Here is a 19,613-nt window from a genome sequence, read left to right on the forward strand (position 1 = left end):
CTCCGAGGGAGTGACCCCATCAGGACACGGGAAGGGACACGGATTTCATTTATCGGGATTTCTGTGAAACCTTTGGCACGATTCCCCACATCCAGGCTGGGGGGACGGATTCCACGGCTGGACCGTTCGGTGGATCCAGAACTGTCTGGAAAATCACATCCAGAGGGTCACGGGCAGTGGCTCAGAGTCCCGATGGACATCAGTGACCAGTGGTGCCCTCGGGGCTCCACACCGGGACCAGCGTTACCGAAAATCCTCATCAGAGGGACCGAGGGACCTGCACAGGTGACACCGAGCTGAGGGTCAGGGACACCCCTGAAGGACGGGGCCACCCTGAGGGACCTGCACAGGTGACACCGAGCTGAGGGTCAGGGACACCCCTGAAGGACGGGGCCACCCTGAGGGACCGGGACAAGCTGGAGCAGGGCCCTGTGGGGATCTCCCGAGGTTTAACAGGGCCGAGGGCAGGGGCTGCTCCTGGGCCAGGGCAGCCCCCAGGATGGATCCAGGGGGATGAGCAGATGGAGCAGCCCTGGGAGAAGGACCTGGGGGTGCTGGGGGTGAGAGCGGGACCTGCCCCAGCCCAGAGACCCCCGAGCCTGGGCTGAGCCCCAGCATGGGCAGGGGGAGGGGGGGTTCTGTCCCTCTGCCCTGCTCAGGTGAGACCCCACCTGCAGAGCTGCCCCAGCCCTGGGGCCCAGCACAGGGAGGACCTGGAGCTGCTGGAGAGATCCAGAGGAGGCCCCGCAGCTGCTCCAGGGCTGGAGCCCCTCTGGAGCCAGGCTGGGAGAGCTGGGGGTGCTCACCTCACTCTGGGGAGAGCTCAGAGCCCCTTGCAGGGCCTAAAGGGGCTCCAGGAGAGCTGGAGAGGGACTGGGGACAAGGGATGGAGGGACAGGACACAGGGAATGGCTTCCCACTGCCAGAGGGCAGGGCTGGATGGGATATTGGGAAGGAATTGTTCCCTGTGAGGGTGGGGAGGCCCTGGAATGGATTTCCCAGAGCAGCTGTGGCTGCCCCTGGATCCCTGGCAGTGCCCAAGGCCAGGCTGGACGGGGCCTGGAGCAGCCTGGGGCAGTGGAGGGTGTCCCTGCCCATGGCAGGGGTGGGACCAGATGGGCTTTAGGGTCCTCCTAACCCAGTCCATTCCATGACTCTGTGTTGTCCCACCCCAGTATCCCCCTGACCTCAGGGCCCAGCCCAGTGCCCACATCCTGAAATCCCGATGTCCCGTTTCAGTGTCCCACCCCAGTGTTTCCATCCTGGTTTCCCAGCCCAGTGTCCCAGCCTGGTGTCTCACCCCACTGCCCCCAGCTCAGGTCCCAGCCCAGTGCCCCCATCACACATCCCCATCCCAGTGTCCCATGCACACATCCCCATCCCAGTGTCCCATCCCAGTGTCCCATCCCAGTGTCCCATGCACACAGCCCCAGGCCAGTGTCCCATCATGCTGGCCCATGCCCATGTCCCCATCCCAATGTTTTCATCCTGGTGCCCCATTCCAATGTCCCCACATCCATCCCACTGTCCTGATGTCCCCATCCCGATGCCCTCATCCCAGCATCCCCATCTCCATGTCCCATCCCAAAATCCCACGGCAGCGTCCCCAGCCCTGTCCCCCACCCCCCATGTACCCCCGCCCTCCCCAGCCCCCCGCACCCCTCAATCCATTGCATATTTTTATTGGATCAAAGTTACAGACCTGGGGGGGAAATAAAAAATAAATAACGCCCCCCGAGGGTGGGACCCCCCCGGGGCTGGGGGGGCAGGGGGCAGGGATCCCCCCGTCCGTCCTGGGGGTCAGGGCTATGTACAGGGGTCCGTCTGTCCGTGCTGGGGGGGCTCTGCGGCACCGGCCCCCCCGGGGGGGCCTGGCCCCCTCCTTGTGCCCCCCCCCACCAGCCAGGGGGGCCGGGGGGCTCCCCCTGCTGAGGGGTGGTCCTGTTGTATGGGGGGATCCCCCCGCATGGGGGGTCCCGTTGCCTGGGGGGGTCCCTCTGCCCAGGGGGGTGGTCCTCCTGCCCCGGGGGGTCCCGTTGAACGGGGGGATCCCCCTGCCCGGGGGGTTCCTGCTGTCTGGGGAGGTCCCGCTGCCCAGGGAGGGTCCGGGGGGATCCTTGCTGCCCGGGGAGATCCTGGGGGGGTCCCGGTGCATGGGGGGATCCCCCTGCCCGGGAGGGGTCCCTGCCCCCCCACTCAGTCCTCGGTGATGCCCTTGGCCCGCAGCTCCTCCTGCACCCGGGCGAGGTACGTGGGGTCGGGGTACCCGAACCTGGGGGCAGAGGGGGGAGTCAGTCAGGCCGTGCCCCCCCCGGGTGCTCTCCCCTCAGCCACCCTCCCTTCCCCCCCGCACCCCAGCTGCCCCCCCAGTGCCCCCATTTCCCCCCCCACACACCCGATGCCTGCTGGCACCACTGGTCTTGTGGTGGACGTTGTTCCCCCACCCCTCGGGTGCCCTCCCATGTCCCCAGGTGCCCATCAGCCCCCCCAGGTGCCCCCCTCGCCCAGCTGGGTGCACACAGTCTGTGCTGGACGTTGCTCCCCAACCCCTCAGATGCCCCCCAGGTGTTCCCAGGAACCCCCCAGGTGCCCCCCAGCCCCCCCCGGTGCCCCCCGCACAGCTGGGGCCCGCCGGTGCAGTTGGTCTTGTGGTGGATGTCGTTCCAGGTGATGACGTTGGCACGGCCGGTGGTCAGCGAGGTGCCCACGGTGAAGGTGAGGCGCTGGGCGAAGGCCTTGCGGAACAGCCCCAGCACCTTGTTCCCCTCGGGGCAGTCGGGCAGGTATGCCACCCGCGTGGTGCCAGGGTACCGCACCCCCGGGTTCGGGTGCTCCACCTGCACGGGGGATGGGGCACAGGTGAGGGGGGCACAGGTACCGCACCCCCCGTTCAGCTGCTCCACCCGTGGGGGGCACAGGGGGGCACAGGGACAGCAGTCAGTGCCCGTGTGGTGCCCAGGTACTGCACCGCCCGTGGGGTTACAGGTGAGGGGGGGAGTGAAGGAGGGCACAGGGGGACAGATGCCAGTGTCTGTTCTGGGGTACTGCACCCCCGGGTTCAGGGGTGCCACCTGTACAGGGGGTACAGGTAAGGAGGGGGAGGGACGGGGGGCACAGGGGCACTGCCCGTGTGGTGCCCAGGTACCACATCCCCAGGTGTGGGTGCTCCGCCCATGCAGGGGATGGGGGTACAGGTAAGGGTGGGGGTGCCCAGGCACTGCACCCTCGGGTGTCCCCCTGGGGTGGGGACAGGGGGCAGGGTGGGAGGGAGGTGACCGGGGGCACAGGGGACAGGTGCCACCGCCCGTGTGGTGCCCGGGTACTGCAGCCCAGATTCAGGTGCTCCACCTGCACAGGGGACGGAGGGGACACACACCAGGTAAGGGTGGGGACAAGGGACAGGGGGACAGGGCTGGGGGGTGCTTCACCTGCCCGGGGGGTGGCGGGCACTGGTCAGGGTGGGGGACAAAGGATGGGGGGACAGGAGGGATGAGGGGGATGGGGATCAGGGCTGGGGGCACAGGATGGGGGCACCCCAGCAGGGTTTGGGGCACCCAGGGGTGTCGGGAGCACAGGGGTGTTAGGGCTGCATCAGGGGCATTTGGGGGCACCAGGGGTGCCAGCAACACCTGTAAAGATTTGGGAACTCCCAAGGACACCCGTCAGGATGTGTGGGTAGCCCACGGACGCTGGGTACACCCAGCAGCAGCGTTTGGGGGTACCCAGGGCTGTTGGGGGCACAGAACCAGGTCAAGGGGTCCCTGTAGAGTCTTTGAGGCCACTCAGGAGTGCCAGGGGCACAGGGCTGGCTCAGGAGCATTTGGGGGCATCCAGGGGCGTTTGGGCACAGGACTAGGTTGGGGTACCCATCACAGTTTTGGGGCACCCAGGGGTGCTGCATGCACTCCTTGGGATCTGGGGGCACCCAGGGGCATTGGGGGCACAGAGCTGGGTCAGGGGTATTTGGGGACACCCAGGGCCATCCAGCAGGACTTGAGGGTGTTGGGGACACAGGACTGTGCCGGGGCCACCCAACAAGATTTGGGGACACCCAAGGGTGCCAGGGCCACAGACTGTGGCCGGGGGTGCCCTCATCAGGACTTGAAGGCACCCAGAGGTGTTGGGGACACAGCACCAGGTCGGGGCGCCCATCATGGTTTTGGGGCACCCAGGGGTGCTGAGAACACTCAGCAGGATTTGGGGGCACAGAGCAGAACCGGGGGCATTTGGGGTACGCTGGGGGCATAGGGCTGAGCCAGAGCCACCCGCCAGGATTTGGGATCACCCAGCACGATTTGAGCCCCGCCCCGCGGCCGCACTCACCCCCTGCACGCCGGGCGGGAAGACGTACTGGATGATGATGGTGCCGAAGGCCTCGTAGCCGGGCAGGGGCAGCGCGGCGTCGCGGGTGACCAGCATGCGGCCGTCGGGGGGCTGGTTGCCCACCAGCTGCCCGTAGAAGCGGCCGCAGACGGGGCAGGCGGAGCGCACCTGCAGCGCCCGCGCGATGCACTCCCCGCAGAACGAGTGCCGGCAGCGCTCCAGCGTGCGCGGGCCCCGCATCTCGCCCAGGCAGATCGGGCACTGCCGCTCCGGCTCCTCGTCCCGCGCCGGGCCCGCGCCGGGAGCACCGGCGGCACCCGCCGGGGGCTCCGGCCGGGCCCCCAACACCTCCCCGTGCCGCTGGCTGCGCTTCTTCAGCTCCTTCTCCGTCTCCTTGAGCAGCGCCTTGAGCGCCTTGCGGGCCGGGCAGAGCCCCGCGCCGCCGGGGGGGCCCGGGGGGGTCGCGCAGAGCTGCAGCACGTACAGCTCGGGGGTCTCGCCGTCCACCAGGATCCGCACCCGCGCCTCCTGCGCCAGCAGCGCCAGGCGCGCCGCGCGCTCCCGCGTCACGAACTCCCACACGCGCTTCGGCACCGTCACCCGGCTCTTGGCGGGGCCCCCGCACCCCGACATCCTCGACAGCACGAAGGACACTGCGGGGACAGCCCGGAGCGTCAGGGGTTGGGGAAGGATGCCCGAACAGACAGGGAGTGGACACGGACACCCCAAAACACCCATGGATACCCTAAAACAGCCACAGATTGGGCACGGACCCCAAAACACCCATGGACAACCCAAAACATCAGGGGCTGGGCACAGACCCCCAAACACCCATGGATACCCTAGAACAGCCACAGATTGGGCATGGGCCCCAAAACACCCACGGACACCCTAAAACATGAGGAGCTGGGCACAGACCCCCAAACACCCATGGATACCCTAGAACAGCCACAGATTGGGCATGGGCCCCAAAACACCCACGGACACCCTAAAACATGAGGAGCTGGGCACAGACCCCCAAACACCCATGGACACCCTAAAACACACAGAGATTGGGCACAGACCCTAAAACACCCAGGGGCTGGGCACAAACACCCCAAAACACCCATGGACACCCTTAAACACCCAGGGACTGGGCATGGACACTCTGCAACACCCTGAGATTGGGCATGGACCCCAAAACACCCACGGACACCCTAAAACACCCAGAGATTGGGCATGGACCCCAAAACACCCATGGACACTCTGAAACATCAGGGGTTGGCACAGACCCCCACATCGCCAGAGACTGGACCCCACTGGCACCGTCACCCAACTCCTGGTGGGGCCCCCACACCCCCCCATCCTCCACAGCGTGAACAACACTGCAGGGGACACCCCGAAACTGTCAGGCTGGGCACAGGCACCCCAACCCCCCCAGAGACTGGGAACACCCAGGACACCCCAAACCATCGGGGGCTGGGCACAGATCCCCAAACCCCCAGAGACCCGGATCCCTTTGGTGCCGTCACCCCACACCCCAACATCACAAATAACACCAGCTAGGGGGGACACCCCAAAACCGTCACAGGCTGGGCTTGGAGCCTGGGCACAGACCCCACCAAACCATCAGGGGCTGGGGATGGACCCCCCAAAATCTTCTAAGCTTGGACCCCACCATCACCATCACCTGGCTGTTGGTGGCCCCCCTGCACCCCAACATCCTTGACAGCACGGACAACACCAGGGGATCCCGAAGCTGTCAGGGACCCCCGAAATCCCCACGGACCAGACCCCATCACCTGGTGGCCCCCACACACCCTGACATCCTTGACAGGACAGAGAAGACGGGGGGGGGGGACACCCCAAAACCATCAAAGGCTGGCCATGGGAGCCCTGGAACCCCAAAATCTGGGCATGGGATCTTAGAAGCCTGAGACTGGGCACGGACCCCCAAATCCCTCTGAGACTGGACATGGACCCCCAAAACCTCTGAGAGCCTGGGCATGGATCCCCAAAATCCTCTGGCACTGGGCATGGAGCCTCCAAAACCCCAGAGCTTGGGGGCTGTGGGTTGCCCCCAAAAACCATTCGAGTCTGAACACGACTCCCCCCCAAAACTCTCCGAGTTTGGGCACTTAAGGGACCCCCCTCACAATGCCCAGAGCCCAGACACGGCACCCAGGGGCGTCCCTGAGGGGGCCACAGTGTCCCCCTGCCCCCATGAGGGGACATTTACCCACCCAAGGTGCCACCTCAAGGGTTAAAGCTGCCCCCGTCCCCCAAATCTGTGACACCCCCGGGGGTGTCACCCCGCCGTGACCCCTGGGGGGGTGGGGGCGAGGTTTGGGGCCTCCCCAGCACCTCCCTCCCCATCCAGCAGGGTCCCCACAGCCCGGGGGTGCCCGAGGGTGGTCCCCAGAGCCCGAGGGGGGTCCATGGCCAGTGGGGGTCCCACAGATTAAGGGGGTGCTCGGCGGAGGTGTTCAAAGGGGGTCTCCAGAGCCAGGGGGTCTCACGGTGGGGGGTGCGCGAGGAGGCCCCCACAGCCCAGGGGGAGGGTCCCAAGGGGGTCTCCAGAGCCGGGGGCGTCCCCAGAGCCAGGGGGGGTGCCCGAGTGGGGCGCACACGGCCGGGGGGGTCCCCAGAGCGGGGTGTCCCCAGCACCCACCTGGTGAGCCCATGGGGGACACGAGCGGAGGCGCCGGTGGGTCAGCAGAGCCACGAGCCCGGGACTGGGGGGGACACGGGGGGACAAGGGGGGGTCACAGATGGTCCCCACCACCCCCCAGACCCAGTTTGGGGGCTCGTCAGCCCCCCCGATCCCCCCCGCCTAGGTGACCCTACAACAACAACAGCAGCGTCACCCCCTCCGTGTCCCCAGGGGACCCCACAGCACCCGCAGCCCCAGCACCCCGCCAGCATTTTGGGGGGGGGGTCACCCGCTTCTGGGGGTCTCCAGCCCCCCCCCCGCCCCCCAAAACCCGTTCAGCACCCCCGGATTGGGCGTCGAGGGCTGTTTGCCCACCCTCGGTGTGGGGGGGTCCCCGCGGCCGGGGGGGGGGGGCTGGACGTGCTGCCCGTCCCCCCCCGGGGGTCCCCCACCCCCGAGATTCGCGAGGGGCTCCATGGGGGGGGGGATCAGGGTGGGGGATGGGGGATGCGGCCCGGAATGGGGGGGCTGAACCCGCCCGGGGGAGCTGGGGGGTCTCGATGAGGCCCGGGGAGGGCAGGACAGCCCCGGGGGGGTCGGGATGAGGCCCGGGCGGGGGGACAGGCCCGGGGGGCGTGAGGGGTCCCGCTGAGGCCCGGGGCGGGGACGGAACAGGCCTGGGGAGGGGCCCGGGGGGTCCCGATGAGAGCCGAGGGGGGGTCGGGGGGTCCCGATAAAGCCCGAGGGGGGTTCGGGGGGTCCCGCTGAGGCTCGGGGGGGGGGAACGGACAGGCCCGGGGAGGGGCCCAGGGGGGCGCTGCGATGGAGGCAGCACCAGGCCCAGGGCGGGGGGCGCGGGCAGAGCGGGCTGCCGGGGGGGGGGGGGGGGTCAGGCCGGGGCGGGGAGCGCGGCGGGGAGGCCGGGGCGGTGCCGGGGGGTCCCGGGGGGTATCGGGGGTCCCGCACCCACCGGGCCCGGGCGGGCGCAGCATGGCGGGCGCGTCCGGCGGCGGGGGGCGCCCTGCGCGGGGCCGCGTCACGTGACCGCGCGGGGCGGGGCCGCCATGGCAACGGGGGGGGGGAGGGGCGGGGCCATGGCAACGGCGCGCGGGGCCCGGCGGGAGGACGTCGCCATGGCAACGGCGCCTGGGGGCGGGGCGGGGGCGGGGCCGAGACGGCGGAAACGGAGCGGGCAGGGGGCGGGGCCTGGAGCCGGGAATTTGGGGAGGGGGTCCCTGGGAATGGGGGTGCCCGGGGGGGGGGGGGGCGCAGAGGGGCCCGAGGAGCCCAGGGAAGGCGGCAGACTCAGGGCCGGTTCAATAATTTATTTCTCGGGGTACGGAGCGGGGGAAGGAGCCCCACCCCTGCAGGGGGGTCCCGCTGGTCATGGGGGGGGGACACGACACACGACACTCCCGCAAATGGGGGACAGGGGTGTCAGCCCAGCAGGGCACTGCCCCCCCCAGGGTCACACCAGGCCGGGGTCCTCCCCTGACCCCCGGGAGCTGCAGTAAAGGGGGGGAGCTCTGGAGCCCCCCCAGGTCCCACAGGGAGGGGGGCAGGGTGTGTTCCCCCCCCCCCAGCCTCATTCGGAAGAGGGGTGGGGGCTCCCTTCCCTGGGGCAAGTAGTGTTTGACCCCCCCCCCCCAGCTTTGGGGGGGGGGGGCAGAAGGGTCCCAGAGCCCCTTGTGGGGGGGGGAGGGGCACCCCAGACCCCCCCCATGCCAGGGCTGGAGCCCCCCAGCCCCCCCTTACATAAAGTTAAGGCACTTGAGTAGTGAAACCCCACTGGGGGGGGGGGCCGCTGTGGGGGCACTGAGCATGGGGGAGGGGGGGGCAGCGCACCCTGGGGGGGTTTTGGTCCCGCGGGGAGGGGCCGGGGCCCCCCCTCAGGCGAAGATGTTGGTGATGAAGTCGAGGAAGCGCTTGGCGTATTGCTCGGGGTGCACCGTGGAGATCTCGGCTCCGGCCTGGGGACACCGGCTCAGACCCCACACGCACCCCAGGAGCAGCCCCCCGCCCCAGATACCCTGGGAACCGACCCCCCCCCCCCCAGCCCCTCCTGACACCCCCCACCCCAAAATGAGCCCCCCACAACACCCCTGGGAACTGACCCCTCCCCAAAAACCCCTCCCACAGCGACCAACACCTGCCCAGGCACCCCCTACAGCTTCACCCACCAAGCCCCACCCCCTCCTGCCCCCCCCCAGACCCTGCCAGGGCCTTGACCCCCCCTCAAAGCCTCCCCTGAAGGGTCGCCCCCCCACTCCAGGCCCCCACAGCCCCTCCCTCTCCCCCTCTTCAGCACGCCAAGAACCCCACTCCCCAAAAAACCAAGGGGGAGCCCCGGCACCCCCCAGTTCAGGGGTGCTCCCCCCAGTTCAGGGGTGCTCCCCCCAGCTCAGGGTGATCCCCCCAGTTCATGGGTGCTCCCCTCGGCTTGGAGGTGATCCCCCCAGTTCAGGGGTGCTCCCCCCAGTTCAGGGGTGCTCCCCCCAGCTCGGGCCCCCCCCTCACCCCGTGTTTGACGGTCTTGGCCGCGTGCGCCGCCTTCTTGCGGGCGTCGTACTGGGTGAGAACATCGATGAGCCCCATGAAATAAACCTCGCGCCGGGGGGCTCCTGGGGGGCACAGCGAGGTGGGGAGGGGGGGGTCAGCACTCCCTGCACCCCCAAACCCCACCCCACACCCCCCCCCTCACCCCAAGCCCCACCCCCGCTCACCCTCGGCCCCGCGCAAGGCGTACACGTCCACGCAGGGGTCGAACTCGCCGGGCCCCAGGGGCCGGTAGGAGTTGAGGAGCCCCCCCAGGCCCTCCGGGGAGGTGCCATAGGGGCCCCCCAGCCCCCCCTCGTCGCCTCCCCCAGGCTCCTCTTCCTCCAGCTCTTCCTCCTCCTCCTGCTCGCCCCGGTCCACCTCGTGGATGCCCAGGAGCAGGCTGTAGTCCATCAGCTTCTGCTGCACCAGAAACTGCGGGGCAACAGCAGGAGTTTGGGGGGAGAACGCCAAAACCCTTGGGGGCTGCCCCCCAAAATCCCCAGAGCCTGAACACCGAGAAGGGGATCCCCACAACCATCACGTACTGGGCACAATCCCCAAAAATCCCTCAGACTCTCAGCGCTGGGGGGACAAGCAAGGGGTCATTAGGGGTGGGAGATGCTTCCATGGCCCCCCAAACCTCAGAGCCTGGGCACTGGGAGGCCAAACAAAGGGTCACTTGGGGTGGGGGCCACTCCCACGGCCCCCCGGGGGTGCAAGCCCCCCCAGTTCCCACCTCCACATCCCGCTTGAGCTTCTCCATGAACTCGCGCTGCTGCTCCTCCTCCACGAACACCTTCTCGTTCTTGTTGAGGAAATCCACGTCCTTCAGCGTGGGCAGCTCCTTGCCCTGCAGAGGAACAGGAGGGGCGGCCCCCACAAAAGCCCTGAGCTGGAGGGGCACCCCGGGGCTGCAGGACCCCCCCAGGCAGCGGCTCTGCCCGTGGGGGTCCCCAGGCTGGATCCCCCCCTCGTCAGGGGAGTGAGCTCAGCTGGGGAAGAGGAGCAGGTAATGAACTGTCATTATTGGGGGAGGGGGAACATGAGGCCTGGAGACCCCCCCCTAAATCTGGGAGGGTCACAGCATCCTCCTGCGGTACCTTCTCCTTGTCACTGGCCTCTCGGTCCACGAGGGAGCCCTGGGGAGGAGGAGGGCACAGAGGTGACGGGAGGGTTTTTGGGGGAGGCTGGCCCCATAACGGGAATCAGGGGGGCTCCGGGGACACCCCGATACCTTCAGGTCGTACTTCCTGTGCACGGGCAGGCGGTGGCTGAACAGGTTCCTCATGACCAGCAGGTAGGTGTCCTCGCTGTCCACGCTCACCCGGTACATGCCCAGGAACCGCGGCAGCAGCGTCTGCCCGTGGCACTGCACCACGTACTGGGGGCGTGGGGGGGACGAGGGTGACACACCCGCACTCGGGGACCGCCCCCTGCACCCCACAGGCCCCCCGTACCTGGTGGTAGTGGGACAGCAGCCCGTGGACATCGGCCACGTCCTCGCTCGACAGCTCCTTCAGCACCAGCGTCCGGTCGGCCGAGAGCAGCAGGCGGCGGCCGCTGCCCGCCCAGCGCGGGGGGCTCCGCGTCAGGGACACCTGGGGGGCACACGGGGAGGGGTCGGGCGGCCAGGAGTGCGGGGAGAGCCCGGGGGTCGCCCCCAAAGCGGCCCCCCCACCCACCTGGTAGTCCTGGTCGTCGACGCCGAAGCGCTCGCGCAGGTTGCGGAACACCTGGGGACAGTATTCCTTGAACTTGAAGTGGCTGGGCAGGTTCTCCCTGAGTTTTGGGGGGGGGGGGGGTTCGTGGCAAAACGTGAGGTTTTAGGGGTGTCCCCCGCTGCGGGACATCCCCCAGGCCCCCCCGCGCCGCTCACCTGTTGAACAGGTGGTTGTTGACCTTGATTTTGGAGCTGGCTTTGAAGTCGTCGGGCAGCAGCATCACGGGCAGCGGCACCTGGCTCAGCTCGTTGATCTGGGGGGGGGGAGAGGGGGGCGCGGTGGGACCCCCAGGAACCACCCCCACAACAACCCCCAAGCCCCCGGGGGTCCCCCAAGTGCGGCGAGAGGGGGTGACGGGGATCCCGGGGGATGGCGGACATGGGACACCGGGCAGGGGGAGACGTGAGGGCTCCGGCGGAAATGAGGGTCCCGGGGAAGGGACACGGTGGCGCCGAGGTGGGGGGACGCGGGGGAAACACGCGGGGGTCCCGGAGGGAGGGGCACGGAGGTGCCGGGGGGGAACGGGGGTCTCGCTGGGGGGACCAGGACCGCGGTTAAGGACCGGGGATCCTGCGGCCAAGGGAGGGGACACAGGGGTGCCGGAGGGAGGGGGGAGGGTCCTGCGGGGGGAGCGGGGGTCCCGCGGGGGTCCCGGTGCCGGGTCCTGACCTGGTGCGTGACCCCCCAGCCCAGCACCGCCAGCAGCGGGTCCGCGGCCCGCGGCAGCTTCACGCGCTGCGGCACGAAGCGCTTCTGCTTCTTCTTCGTGCGGGCGGCGCCGGGGCCGGGGCCGGGGCCGGGGCCGGGACAGGGACCCGCCGCCGCCGCCGCCATGGCCGCCGCTTCCGCCGCCGCCGCCGCCGCTTCCGCCCGGCCCCGGCCCGCACCGGAAGCCGGAAGCGGCGCCAGGAGTTGGGCGGGGCTGGCCCCGGGCGCGCCGCGCGGCCGGTAGGGGGCGCCAGAGGCGGCGGGCGGCACGTGCGACACGTGCAGGGGCGTGGGAAACCGGCAGGGGGCGCCCGACCCCCGCGGGGGACACGTGACACGGGCACGTGACAGGGACACGTGTGTGAGCCCACGGGGACACGTGACAGTGTGACACCTGCAGGACACGTGTGACACCGACAGGGGACACGTGACACCGACAGGACACGTGTGACACCGACAGGGGACACGTGTGACATTGACAGGACATGTGACACTGACAGGACACGTGTGACACTGACAGGGGACACGTGTGACACTGACAGGACATGAGACACTGACAGGACACGTGTGACACCGACAGGGGACATGTGACACTGACAGGACACGCGTGACATTGACAGGACATGTGACACTGACAGGACACGTGTGACACTGACAGGGGACATGTGGCACAGGGGGCATGTGACATTGACAGGACACATGTGACACCAACAGGGGACACGTGTGACACTGACAGGGGACATGTGTGACACCGACAGGACATGTGACACTGACAGGACACGCGTGACATTGACAGGACATGTGACACTGACAGGACACGTGTGACACCGACAGGGGACATGTGACACTGACAGGACACGCGTGACATTGACAGGACATGTGACACTGACAGGACACGTGTGACACTGACAGGGGACATGTGGCACAGGGGGCATGTGACATTGACAGGACACATGTGACACCAACAGGGGACACGTGTGACACTGACAGGGGACATGTGTGACACCGACAGGACACGGGTGACACCAACAAGGGACATGTGACACCGACAGGACACACGTGTGACACCTGCAGGACACGTGTGACACCGACAGGACACGTGTGACATTGACAGGTCATGTGTGACATTGACAGGTCACGTGTCATCTCCATAGAGGGCGTTTGTGATCCCTGCAGGGCTCCAGGTGTGACCCCACAGCTCTGGAGTGCTGCCCTGGGGGGCTCCAGGTGTGCCCTGAACAGCTCCAGGTGTGCCCTGAACAGCTCCAGGTGTGCTCTCGGTGTCTCCAGGTGTGCTCTCGGTGTCTCCAGGTGTGCCCCAAATGGCTCCAGGTGTGCCCTGATGGGTTCCAGGTGTGCCCTGGGTGGCTCCAGGTGTGCCCTGAACAGCTCCAGGTGTGCCCAGAATGGCTCCAGGTGTGCCCTGAACAGCTCCAGGTGTGCCCAGAATGGCTCCAGGTGTGCTCTGGCTGTCTCCAAGTGTGCCCTGAGCAGCTCCAGGTGTGCCCCAAATGGCTCCAGGTGTGCCCTGAACAGCTCCAGGTGTGCCCCAATCAGCTCCAGGTGTGCCCTGGGGGTCTCCAGGTGTGCCCCAAATGGCTCCAGGTGTGCCCTGAATGGCTCCAGGTGTGTCCTGAGTGTCTCCAGATGTGCCCTGGGAGTCTCCAGGTGTGCCCCAAATGGCTCCAGGTGTGCCCTGGGGGTCTCCATGTGTGCCCTGAACAGCTCCAGGTGTGCCCTGAACAGCTCCAGGTGTGCCCTGGGGGTCTCCAGGTGTGCCCTCAGTGTCTCCAGGTGTGCTCTGGGAGTCTCCAGGTGTGCCCTGAATGGCTCCAGGTGTGCCCCAATCAGCTCCAGGTGTGCCCTGGGGGGCTCCAGGTGTGCCCCAAATGGCTCCAGGTGTGCCCTGAATGGCTCCAGGTGTGCTCTCGGTGTCTCCAGGTGTGCCCTGGTGGCTCCAGGTGTGCCCCAAATGGCTCCATGTGTGCCCCGATCGGTTCCAGGTGTGCCCTCGGTGGCTCCAGGTGTGCCCTGAACAGCTCCAGGTGTGCCCTGGGGGTTTCCAGGTGTGCCCCAAATGCCTCCAGGTGTGCCCTGGGGGTCTCCAAGCCCTTCAGACGGGACAGGTGGAGCAGGAGCGGTGCTGGGGCTGCTCTGAACGTCGGGGACGTTTGGGTTTGGTTGTGCTGACCCTGACCGTGAGGAGAACGACGACGATGATGAGGGTGACAGGGAAGGTCCCGGTGATGAAGGTGACAATCGTGGTGACAACGGAGGTGAGGATGATGATGATGATGGTGACAGTGAAGGTGACACTGATGAAGGTGACGATGATGAAGGTGACAATGATGAAGGTGACGATGATGATGAAGGTGACATTGAAGGTCACGAGGATGAAGGTGACGCTGATAAAGGTGGTGCTGGTGAAGATAACGATGATGAAGATGATGATGAAGGTGACGATGATGAAGGTGACGATGATGAAGGTGATGATGATGAAGGTAATGATGATGAAGGTGACACTGAAGGTCACGGATGAAGGTGACGCTGATAAAGGTGGTGCTGGTGAAGATAATGATGAAGGTGACGATGACGATGATGACGAAGATGATGGTGATGAGGATGAAGACGATGAGGATGAAGACGATGACGATGATGAAGGTGACGATGATGAAGGTGACGATGACGACGATGACGAAGGCGATACGGCCGAGTGCCCGCGGGTGGAGGTCAGGGCGGGGTCGGCAGGCCGGGTGTCACGGGGGGTCAGTTCCAGACCCCCAGCCAGGCTGAGGGGTGAGGGGCGACTGAGCTGTCCCGCAGAGCTCCCACGGCCATCGGCCCTTGGGCACCTGGGCAGCCTCACCTGGCCGGACGTCACCCAAACGTCACCCAAACGTCACCCAAACGTCACCCAAACGTCACCCGGACGTTAACCCAGTCCAGGAGGCTCCCGAGTGTGAGAGAGAACTTCTGCCACACCTGGGACCTGAGCGACCTGAGGAGGGGCCGCTGGACCCACCCCTTGTCACGGGGCCAGGGCTGGTGGGGACAGCACCACTGGGGCCGAGTGACCCCAAAACGTTGGAGTTTTCCCTGGCGGGTGAGGGAAGGAGGGACACCAGAACGTCCCCCCTGGACTCGCAGCGGGCTGACCCCGGCCTGGGCAGGGCAGTGCTTGGGGAAAGGCGGGGCCTGGTGTCCTTCTGTGACCGAGTGACCGCTCAGCAGGGGACAGGAAGCTGGGGGATGTCCCCCTGCCCATCAGGAGAGCTCTGGATGCATCTCCCTGCCCTTTGGGAGAGCTCTGGATGCTTCTCCCTGCCCTTCAGGGGAGCTCTGGATGCATCTCCCTGCCCTTCAGGGGAGCTCTGGATGTCCCCCTGCCCTTCAGGAGAGCTCTGGATGTCCCCCTGCCCTTCAGGAGAGCTCTGGATGCATCTCCCTGCCCTTCAGGAGAGCTCTGGATGTCCCCCTGCCCTTCAGGAGAGCTCTGGATGCATCTCCCGGCCCTTCAGGAGAGGTCTGGATGTCCCCCTGCCCATCAGGCGTGTCCAGCACTGTCTCCCACAGCAGCTTCCTGGATCAGTGTCTGAGCACGGGGTGGATCCTCAGAGGGTCCAGTCCCGGCTGATGGCCCAGGGAGTGGTGGGCAATGGAACCAAACCCAGGTGGGGCCAGGCCCCCGTGGGGCTCCCCAGGGTCGCTGCTGGGGCCGCTCCTGTTTCACACCTTTGCTGCTGACCGGGACGAGGGGGTCGGGGACACCCCGAGTCGGTTCACAGGTGACACCGAGCTGGGTGGGATGTGGATCTGCTGGAGGGTGGGAAGGCCTTGCAGAGGATCAGGACAGGCTGGAGCCATGGGCTGAGCCCAGCGGGGTGAGGGTCACCAAGGCCAAGGGTCCTGCAGCAGGGCCACAACATCCCCATGGAAGGCTGAGGGCTGGGGAGGAGAGCTGGGAAGGGGCTGGGGACAGGAACTGGACACAAGCTCTGCATGTCCCCCTGCCCTTCAGGAGAGCTCTGGATGTCCCCCTGCCCGTCAGGAGAGCTCTGGATGTCCCCCTGCCCTTCAGGAGAGCTCTGGATGTCCCCCTGACCTTCAGAAGAGCTCTGGATGCTGAGGGGTGAGGGGCGGCTGAACTGCCCCGCAGAGCTCCCGCGGCCATCGGCCCTCGGGTACCGGGGCAGCCTCACCTGGCCGGACGTCACCCGGACATCACCAAAAAGTCACCCAGACGTCACCCCGGACATCACCCGGAGGTTAAACCAGTCCAGGAGGCTCCCGAGTGTGAGAGAGAACTTCTGCCACACCTGGGACCCTAACCCGGACCCTAACCCGGACCCTAACCCGGACCCTAACCCAGACCCTAACCCTAACCCTAACCCTAACCCGGACCCTAACCCTAACCCGGACCCTAACCCAGACCCTAACCCGGACCCTAACCCGGACCCTAACCCTAACCCTAACCCAGACCCTAACCCTGACCCTAACCCTAACCCAGACCCTAACCCTAACCCTAACCCGGACCCTAACCCTAACCCTAACCCTAACCCAGACCCTAACCCTGACCCTAACCCTAACCCAGACCCTAACCCTAACCCTAACCCAGACCCTAACCCTAACCCGGACCCTAACCCTAACCCTAACCCTAACCCAGACCCTAACCCGGACCCTAACCCTAACCCTAGGGTTAGGCTGTGCCCACGTGGGCAGCGTCACCTGGGCTGGAGCAGGAAGAGTGGCCAGCAGGACCAGGCCAGCGCCTGCCCCCCGTGCTGGGCACGGCTGAGGCCACCCCTCCAGGGCTGTGTCCAGCTCTGGGCCCCTCATTTCAGAGGGGCTGCAGCGTGTCCAGACAAGGGAGCCACGCTCGGGAAAGGTCTGGAAAACGCCCGCTGAGGGGCGGCTGGGGGTGCTGGGGGTGCTGGGGGTGCTGGGGGTGCTGGGGGTGCTCGGTCTGGAGGAGAGGAGGCTCAGGGGGATCCCACCTCTCCCCATCGTCCCAGGTGGGGCCGCCCCTCCTGCCCTGTCCCGAGGAAACGGCCCTAAACCGGGACAGGGGAGCAGGATGAGAGATCAGAAGATGCTGGAGGGGTTGGCACTGGAAGGGGCTGCCCGGGGAGCTGGGGGCGGCCGGGGGTGTCCCCGGTGGGGTCCAGGAGGTGTCGGGACCCGGCACCAGGTGATGTGGTTTAGGGTTTCAGTGGTTTGGGGGCTCCACGGGCAGCGCTGGGTGGGACCGGGTGATCCTGAAGGTCTCTTGGAACCTTGGCAATTCGGGATTCTGTGACAGGGGTGACACGTGCAGGGATGGGGGTGACACCTGCAGGGACAGGGGTGACACCCGCAGGGACAGGGGTGACACCCGCAGGGACGGGGGTGATCAGCACAGGGACGGGGGTGACCCCGGTTGGTGTCGTGGGAAACCAAAAGGGGGTGTCTGATCCCCGTAGTGGACAGGTGTGACCCCATAGGGGGACAGGTGTGACCCCATAGGGGACAGGTGTGTGACCCCATAGGGGACAGGTGTGACCCCATAGGGGGACAGGTGTGACCCCATAGGGGACAGGTGTGTGACCCCATAGGGGACAGGTGTGACCCCATAGGGGACAGGTGTGTGACCCCATAGGGGACAGGTGTGACCCCATAGGGGACAGGTGTGACCCCACAGGGGGACAGGTGCGACCCCATAGGGGGCAGGTGTGTGACCCGTATGGGGACATGTGACCCCATAGGGGGACAGGTGTGTGACCCCATAGGGGGCAGGTGTGTGACCCCATAGGGGGCAGGTGTGTGACCCCATAGGGGTACAGGTGTGACCCCATAGGGGACAGGTGTGTGACTCCATAGGGGACAGGTGTGACCCCATAGGGGGCAGGTGTGTGACCCCATAGGGGGACAGGTGTGTGACCCCATAGGGGACAGGTGTGTGACCCCATAGGGGACAGGTGTGACCCCATAGGGGGCAGGTGTGTGACCCCATAGGGGACAGGTGTGACCCCATAGGGGTACAGGTGTGTGACCCCATAGGGGGACAGGTGTGTGACCCCATAGGGGGACAGGTGTGTGACCCGTATGGGGACAGGTGTGACCCCATAGGGGGCAGGTGTGTGACCCCATAGGGGACAGGTGTGACCCCACAGGGGGACAGGTGCGACCCCATAGGGGGCAGGTGTGTGACCCCATAGGGGGACAGGTGTGTGACCCGTATGGGGACAGGTGTGACCCCATAGGGGGACAGGTGTGTGACCCCATAGGGGACAGGTCTGACCCCATAGGGGTACAGGTGTGACCCCATAGGGGGACAGGTGTGTGACCCGTATGGGGACAGGTGTGACCCCATAGGGGGCAGGTGTGTGACTCCATAGGGGACAGGTGTGACCCCATAGGGGGCAGGTGTGTGACCCCATAGGGGGACAGGTGTGTGACCCGTATGGGGACATGTGATCCCATGCAGGACACGTGGTCCCCGTGGGGGACTCGTGCGTGACCCCTACAGGGGACACAGGCAGTCCCTGCTGGGGACGTGCGATACCGACAGGGGGGCCCCGATCCGCACAGGGACACGTGTGACCACACAGGGACTCGTGTGACACCTGTAGGGGACAGGCGCGATCCCTGCATGGGGTGTGGGAAACCGAGAGGGGGCGCCCCGTCCCCACAGGAACAGGTGTGACCCCATAGGGACCGGTGTGACTCTATAGGGACCGGTGTGACTGCTATAGGGACAGGTGTGACTGCTATAGGGACAGGTGTGAGCCCACAGGGACAGGTGTGACCCCATAGGGACAGGCGTGACCCACAGGGACAGGTGTGACCCCATAGAGACCGGTGTGACCCCACAGGGACAGGTGTGACCCCATAGGGACAGGTGTGACCCCATAGGGACAGGTGTGACCCAGAGGGACAGGTGTGACCCCATAGGGACAGGTGTGAGCCCATAGGGACAGGTGTGACCCAGAGGGACAGGTGTGACCCCATAGGGACAGGTGTGAGCCCATAGGGACAGGTGTGACCCAGAGGGACAGGTGTGACCCCACAGGGACAGGCGTGACCCACAGGGACCGGTGTGACCCCATAGGGACCGGTGTGACCCACAGGGACAGGTGTGACCCCACAGGGACAGGCGTGACCCACAGGGACCGGTGTGACCCCATAGGGACAGGCGTGACCCACAGGGACAGGTGTGACCCCATAGAGACCGGTGTGACCCCACAGGGACAGGTGTGACCCCATAGGGACAGGTGTGAGCCCATAGGGACAGGTGTGACCCCATAGGGGGCAGGTGTGTGACCCAGAGGGACAGGTGTGACCCCATAGGGACAGGTGTGAGCCCATAGGGACAGGTGTGACCCCATAGGGGGCAGGTGTGTGACCCCATAGGGACAGGTGTGACCCCATAGGGACAGATGTGACCCCATAGGGGGCAGGTGTGTGACCCCATAGGGACCGGTGTGACCCCATAGGGACAGGTGTGACCCCATAGGGACAGGTGTGACCCACAGGGACAGGCGTGACCCCACAGGGACACGTGTGACACCCGCAGAGCGTCCCGTGCAGGGGGGGTCCCACTCCCCCCTCCCCAGACCCCCGTGTCCTTCCCGCTGCCCCGAATGTCCCGTGTCCCCCCATCCCTGGAACGAGCGTCCCCCCAAATGTCCGGTGTGACCCCGCTGCCCCAGCCC

General features: G+C 66.8%; 2 protein-coding genes across 2 annotated transcripts; both read right to left on the reverse strand.

The window, feature by feature from the left end:
- Positions 1-1,666: 1,666 nt before the first annotated feature.
- DTX3 (deltex E3 ubiquitin ligase 3) lies at positions 1,667-8,006 on the reverse strand. Its single transcript, XM_068997602.1, has 5 exons — positions 7,926-8,006; positions 6,974-7,037; positions 4,324-4,976; positions 2,620-2,837; positions 1,667-2,272 (listed from the first exon to the last, which is right to left on the reverse strand). The coding sequence occupies exons 2-5, from the start codon at positions 6,984-6,986 to the stop codon at positions 2,197-2,199; spliced, it is 960 nt and encodes a 319-aa protein (XP_068853703.1). The 5' UTR covers positions 6,987-7,037; positions 7,926-8,006; the 3' UTR covers positions 1,667-2,196.
- Positions 8,007-8,271: 265 nt separating this feature from the next.
- Positions 8,272-12,061, reverse strand: PIP4K2C (phosphatidylinositol-5-phosphate 4-kinase type 2 gamma). The gene is made up of 10 exons (XM_068997610.1): positions 11,884-12,061; positions 11,370-11,467; positions 11,176-11,272; positions 10,951-11,091; positions 10,728-10,874; positions 10,594-10,632; positions 10,230-10,343; positions 9,679-9,925; positions 9,473-9,576; positions 8,272-8,925 (listed from the first exon to the last, which is right to left on the reverse strand). Exons 1-10 carry the CDS (start codon positions 12,046-12,048, stop codon positions 8,845-8,847), a joined length of 1,233 nt encoding a protein of 410 aa, XP_068853711.1. The 5' UTR covers positions 12,049-12,061; the 3' UTR covers positions 8,272-8,844.
- Positions 12,062-19,613: the final 7,552 nt, after the last annotated feature.

This window comes from Aphelocoma coerulescens, chromosome 29 (genome assembly GCF_041296385.1).
Source record: "Aphelocoma coerulescens isolate FSJ_1873_10779 chromosome 29, UR_Acoe_1.0, whole genome shotgun sequence".
Lineage (NCBI taxonomy): Eukaryota > Metazoa > Chordata > Aves > Passeriformes > Corvidae > Aphelocoma > Aphelocoma coerulescens.

Bases quoted from the DNA above. Each gene is read 5' to 3' on its own strand.
- PIP4K2C (XM_068997610.1), bottom strand. From the start codon at position 12,048: ATGGCGGCGGCGGCGGCGGGTCCCTGTCCCGGCCCCGGCCCCGGCCCC. The intron at 11,468-11,883 runs GTCAGGACCCGG...CCCCCCCCCCAG, and splicing joins GCTGGGGGGTCACGCACCAG to ATCAACGAGCTGAGCCAGGT. The intron at 10,875-10,950 runs GTACGGGGGGCC...CCACGCCCCCAG, and splicing joins TGCTGTCCCACTACCACCAG to TACGTGGTGCAGTGCCACGG.
- DTX3 (XM_068997602.1), bottom strand. The intron at 2,838-4,323 runs GTGAGTGCGGCC...TCCCCCGTGCAG, and splicing joins TCCCGCCCGGCGTGCAGGGG to GTGGAGCACCCGAACCCGGG. The intron at 2,273-2,619 runs GTGCGGGGGGCA...CTCTGCCCCCAG, and splicing joins TGCACCGGCGGGCCCCAGCT to GTTCGGGTACCCCGACCCCA.